At 41.8% G+C, this 6,151-nt stretch overlaps 1 protein-coding gene across 2 annotated transcripts; it reads right to left on the bottom strand.

The window, feature by feature from the left end:
* Window positions 1-985: 985 nt before the first annotated feature.
* On the bottom strand, window positions 986-4,393 carry LOC102210412 (transmembrane protein 238). 2 transcript variants are annotated; one of them, XM_005754192.2, is made up of 2 exons: window positions 3,498-4,393; window positions 986-2,636 (listed from the first exon to the last, which is right to left on the bottom strand). In XM_005754192.2, the coding sequence occupies exon 1, from the start codon at window positions 4,041-4,043 to the stop codon at window positions 3,528-3,530; it is 516 nt and encodes a 171-aa protein (XP_005754249.1). In that variant the 5' UTR covers window positions 4,044-4,393; the 3' UTR covers window positions 986-2,636; window positions 3,498-3,527. The 2 variants fall into 2 exon arrangements, with proteins under 2 accessions (XP_005754249.1, XP_005754250.1); XM_005754193.2 differs by having other exon boundaries at window positions 3,516-4,393.
* Between the last annotated feature and the right edge of the window lie 1,758 nt (window positions 4,394-6,151).

The raw sequence follows: 6,151 nt of genomic DNA, 5'->3' as shown, positions 1-6,151 counted from the left end.
CCAGCTGATCCAGGAGGGAAGGACAACCGCTGCCCAAGCGAAAACCTGTAGTGATCCCGTGCGTGTCAGGAGTATCGGAGCAGTTGAGACGCATTTTTTCTAAACACCAGGTCTCTGTGGCTTTTAAACCCCAAAACGCCAAAACTTGGTCCACCCCAAGGATCGGGTCCCCCGACACAAACAGAGTAACATAGTGTACGCTGTTAAGTGCAGGAGGATTGGCAGGATTTATACATCGGGGAAACCAAACAACCTCTGGCGAAGCGGATGGCACAACACAGAAGAGCTACCTTGTCAGGCCAGGACTCTGCAGTCTGTTTACACCTACAGGCCAGTGGACACTGTTTCAATGATGAGGATGTAACATCCTGGACAGGGAGGAACGCTGGTTTGAGGGTGGAGTCAAGGAGGCCATTTACGTGAAAAGGGAAAGACCATCTCTGAATGGAGGAGGGGCCTAAGGGTACATCTGTCACCATCTTACAATGCTGTGATTGCAGCCATTCCCCACCTCTGTGAATGGGACTCATGGTTATTGATCAGTGCTCGTGACAATTTGCTTATTAATTGTCAAGAAACTGACCGATTTGTGACTGGACTATCTGGTTGGTTGTACAACCTCACTGCTAGGTGCCACCAAATCTCACAGTAGTCTTTAATTCTACTTAATCCTGATCTGAATGCCACAACCTGAGAACTGTTGCTGATCACGTGGATGCTTTCATGGCCACAGTTGACCTTATTCTATGCCTATAACTACCTGTGGTACTTGGAAATATGAAGTATGTTGACAGTTGTGGAAACGTAATATTTCCATGATGTGTCACATTAAATACTCACAATACACGAAAAAGTTAAATAAACCTAATAAAGTAAAAGATCAAATATGCAGAAATTGAGCTTTTCAGAGAACAAAGAAAAGTACACTGAAAGTAAAGGTAATTTTAAAAAAGAAAAATAATCTTTTATTTGATTAAACCCACAATCTTTTATCTAATTTGAGTGTGTCAGCCATTGTACAGCAATGAGAGAAAAATGGAGAAAACATATATCAGTTAAATAGAAATGCACAACATTTGTACAAAATGGGAATGGAAACAACTTTGTGAAAACAGACATTACTGTCAATGTTCAAAATGTTAGTCACACTAACGAATGATTCAGAGAAACATGGGACATACTGTTTGAAATTTAGTTATAAAAAGTAATAACAGCACATACTAGTTTAACACAATATTTGGAGTAACTTTTCTTCATTCACGCTGTAACCAGTTAATTTAATTTCTTTGTATTGTACTGGTTGGAGAACCTATAATGTACGGGGAAACAGTGGAGCTAATGTTAGATGAAGCAGCAGTGTCATAAACACAGCTAGGCTGGTTCCAAAGGTTAGTCACTAAGGCTTGCTATCAGCATGCGTGGAAACAAGAAGACCAGCTGCCAGTTACACCTTTTTTCCACAGTCCTGTTTTGTTCAGGAAAAACACTCCACTAGTGTAACATTCTGGCTACTGCTAAATCCTAGCTCATAATATGTACAGTAATCATGATCACTGTCTGTATTAAGAGTCACCGTATAAGTGGCCTGAACCAAGAGCCTGATTCAAACAAATTTACAGCAGGAGCTGCTTCTGCTTGATATTGATTGGCTGGTCTATCCATAGTCTTTATTTTCTACTCAGATGTTCAGGAGTGAGAGCCTCCAGATCATCAGTGATTCATTCTGCATATTAATATCTATATTATCCCAATCTATGATCCTTCTGTAAGCCCAACCATGTGTTTTTTGTTTTGTTTTGTTTTTTGCTGCAATTAAACCTGACCACTTTTTCAAATATATCTATATTTAATATGTCACATTAGAGGGCATAACACTAGTTAAAGTCCTGACTCACAACAAGAAAGTCCTGGGTTCAAATGCAGTCTGGGGCCTTTCTCTCCTGTGCTTGTACAGCTTCCTCCCACAGTCCAAACACATGCATGGGTTAGGTTAACTGTGACTCTAGACTGACTGTGGCTGTCAAACTGAATGGTTGTGTGTCTCTTTGTGTTAGCCCTGTGACGCACTGACAACCTCTCCAGGGTGTACACTGCCTCCGAGAGCTCCTGTTATACTTAAATTAATAAATGGAAGCGGATGGATGGATGGATGTCATATTATTATTCACAGATCAGAAGATATATTAACATGGACACAAAAAAAGAAATCTTTTTTTTATATGAACAACTTTGAAGATGAGACGTGGAAACTTAAACACATTTTTCTACCTCTGTGTACTAAACCTGACATCATCACACCATGAATGGGAGTGAATTATAATAAAAACTTCATCATTCAAATTTCAAATTCAAATTTCAGGGCCATCCAGTGGGTTGGATTAGACCCTTTGACTGGTTGGAGCCCTGAACTACAATATCTGTAGCAATGTCAAACTACCTGGATTCAGGCTGCCACAATTTGAACATATCGATTAAAAAGACAAATCTATTTAGACATGTTAGACTCAACAACCCAAAACAAAACTATGCAGACATCACATTTTTATGAATACTTTCTCATCAAAACAAAGAATAAAGAGGCTTTGCAGTAGCTGGAGTCACTGAAGATGGCTTAGGGCTCTGTATGTCTGTAGGCTCTATTGGGAAGAAAATGAATAAAGTATTAGTTTGAGTTGACAAGTAGTACACAAAGAGTGTGTTTTATTATGCTGCAGCAGTTATTATGTGGAGGGCGAGGTTACAGGGAAGTTTCAGGTAAGCCTGCTATTGTTTAAACTAAGGGCTTGTCTTTCAGTGACCAGTCAACTGTAGTTAATGATTATGCAGTGATACGAGTTTTACTGCCACAGTTACAGCCATTTTTTTTTACTTCTGCTTTTAAAGTCCATCAAAAACAAAGCTATACAGACAGAAACCTGTCTTTTGTTGTACCATTACCCTTACGTAAAGCATCTGTGAAGGTCATTTATGCGACTAATCCAGGGATCATTGCACAGATTTGAAAAAAGGACTTCTAGTCCAAAATGTAATATGTTTTGTAATGTTTTGTATTTATCAAATAGCACTAACTGGGTATCTTTAAAAAAAAAAAAATTGGGATGAAGATGTAAATTGAATGCTATGACGTCAGCTGAACACCTACAGAAGATTTGGGACAAGCTTAGTGCTTTAAAAAAAAGCTGATTTTCTCACATTTTTGTAAATGAGAAACTAACAAAAAATGTATCCCTGCCTGTCCCCAACACACACGCACTGTGAGGAGTAGCCCAGTGTCGGAAAAACGTGATCAAAGGGCTAAAGGTATTAAACCCATTTTCTGTGGGTTGTTTCTTATACGATTTGAATTTTTGCCATCTTTGTCGTTGCTCAATATCATTTCAGTTAGTTTCCGCTATTCAAAGTCTTGGTTTTACGTTTATTTCCTTTGACTAATTTACTGTTTTTTACTGACTACAGTAACTGGGCCTGTGTGCGCTGCACTGTGAGCCAGGCCTCACCTGTACGCCAGGCCTCACCTGTACCCGTCATTATGCAGGTGATGTCTCTGTAGCTGTGTGGGGCATCTCTACGCCACAGTCTGCTATTGAGGAGGTAGCAGTCTGTGTGGTATTGCCCATCGTTGCCATGGCTACGGTCACCCGCTCCGGCGGTGACACAGGTGGCCCCGAGGCTGACCTGGGCATGCGGGCCGTATGGGACGGTTCTCCGTTTCTGCGGAACGAGTTTCGGATGCCGGTGGACACGCGGCTGGAGAGGCGCCTCACGGCGCCGCTGATGCCCCCAAGTCCGCCCTTGTTCTTTTTCAGTAACCCCACATCATCCTCCAGCTCTGACGGGGGCACTTCGATGTTCCCAGAATACCAGAACACCCACCAGATGAGGCTGAGGAAGATGACGATGGCGCCCGCGTAGATGAGCAGGTCGTAGAAAAACACGTTGACAAACACGCCGAGGAGGAGCACGGCCAGTCCCACAATGTCAAACACCACCGCGAGCCAGAAGCAGCACACACAGCGACCCAGACCCCGATAGGCCGGCTCCATGTCCCATAAAGAGAAGTCGGTCCCCACGACGCCAGTTTATTTCCCGTCGTCTCTGTGCCGCGGCATTGAGCGCGGCTCCAATGTGAGCCAGGTGTGGCGTCCTGTCCGCTCAGGTGCGCTGCCCCTGAGAGGAGGGGCTGTAGACGCTACCTGACGGCTGCGCTCATGTGCGTTTATGATGAGCGTTTATAAGGGTGTAGCTTACTGGGCCCAGACTTCGGACGTTACAGTGCAGGTATGACTCATTCAACGTGAATATGAGAGCGGCTTTATAAACTGAGAGGCCAGCATTAATAAACTACAAAAAAAAAAAACTACAGATGACCTGACCAATGCCGCCTTCGCCATCTTGTTTTTAGGATTGGCCACCAGAAAAAAAGCACAATTGCAATATTTCAAAATCGATTAAGAAGATAATTTATATTTATGGGTGAATCATCCCTCTGACAGGAACACTCCCTTAACCAGTAGTGTGCTGCTACTTTTAGCTGCTCTCTTGCCACAAAGGGGTAGCCACAGCAATTAGCTCCATATGTTTGAGTCTTATGCAAGATACCCTTCCTGACACAACCCCAAAGGGTACTTGTGTCTCTGTCTAGAACTAAACCAACAACCTTTTGCTTGAGTAGATGTACTAACCACACCACTTGAGATTTCAGTGCAATGGGTGAAAGTTTTCTCCCACCTAGTCTTTGCACTTGTTTGCACATGTTAAACATGTCACCAAAAAGGTGCTACCAACATGAAACCAGCTGTCAGTAATATCCCATCCAATCCACATTTGCAAAGAAATCAAATAAATATAACAATGAGAAACGACAGGGAAAATAACATACAGCAAGTTCTGTGGTTCATAGCAACATAGAGGACCACAGTTTAAAAAGAATGTATGAACAGACTGTCAATACAAATTTTGACATGATTACCTAATAAAAATTAAGACACGAGCCTGTATCCCCTTTTTTGCTTGCAAATACAGTCAGAAGTCTCACACTGTTACATGTTGCCAATCAGTGCTGTTGTGTCTCCGGCGTCAGGAAGATGAGCCTAAATTCAGCTTCTCCCCATCTGTCCATCAAAAACAGGAAACAACTCAGAAGGTGATATAATGAGGTATGAAGAGATGAACCCCGGTGCCACCAGAAATAATATTGTTAAAAAGTGTTGAGTCACCACACGCCTTCTAAAAACTTCACTTCTCCTTGGTATTAATTGTGTTGTGCTGAAAGGTGGGACTTGTTTGGAAGTGATCCAATCAGAAGAAACAACCTTGTGCAGTAAGGTTAGATGTGTAGATTTGATCTCCTACTGACAAATAGGAAAATAAGATGCTTTGTGAACTGGAGCAACTCTCACTGGTAAAAACACTTTAGGCAACCTAACCAACTTTAGATATTTAGTCAAATGAAACTAAACTAAAAGAACTTAGATGGCCCCAAATGACCAAAACTACATCAAAACTTCCTCAACATCAATATTCATAATCATGCTGAGCTCAGGGTGACCCGCTGAACACTTGATGCTTAAAGACTGAAGTCACTGAGTGCTGTCAGGGTTTCTCAGCTGTTCAGTGTTCTGCCTGAGGATCATTTTAAATCACTTTTATTTTTCACTGAAAATAAGCTGCATTTAGCTGGATCAGTTTTAGGATGCTAGTACTTTTAATGCTGGCTCTTGAATTTCTTTCATCTGCCAGTCGCAAAATTAGCTGTGGGGGGAAAACAGAACGTTTCCATGCTTTGACACACACTGCTCCCATCTAAGCCACATCCACTCCACAGCCTGTACCCATTATTCCACACCTCCATCATGTTTGCTGTGCATCCTTAAAGTTAAATAAAATCTAACTGAGATTGTGCCTTCTTATTTTCACCTCAAAGCTAATGTACAGTGCTGCTGAGTGCTGGGTAGGTGCCCGTCTTGCTTATTCTTTGAGTTTTGAAAAATAAACCACAATTGACAAAATGACCTTCATATTATTTAAATGTTACATAAAATTTCTCCACTTAAGCTCAAGTCCATAAAATTTAATTACTGGTAAATTACTGGAGTCACACACACACACACACACACACACACACACACACACACACACACACACACACACA

Source organism: Pundamilia nyererei, unplaced genomic scaffold (genome assembly GCF_000239375.1).
Source record: "Pundamilia nyererei isolate P.nyererei 1_Seehausen unplaced genomic scaffold, PunNye1.0 scaffold00520, whole genome shotgun sequence".
Lineage (NCBI taxonomy): Eukaryota > Metazoa > Chordata > Actinopteri > Cichliformes > Cichlidae > Pundamilia > Pundamilia nyererei.
This window is presented reverse-complemented; position numbering and strand designations above follow the sequence as displayed.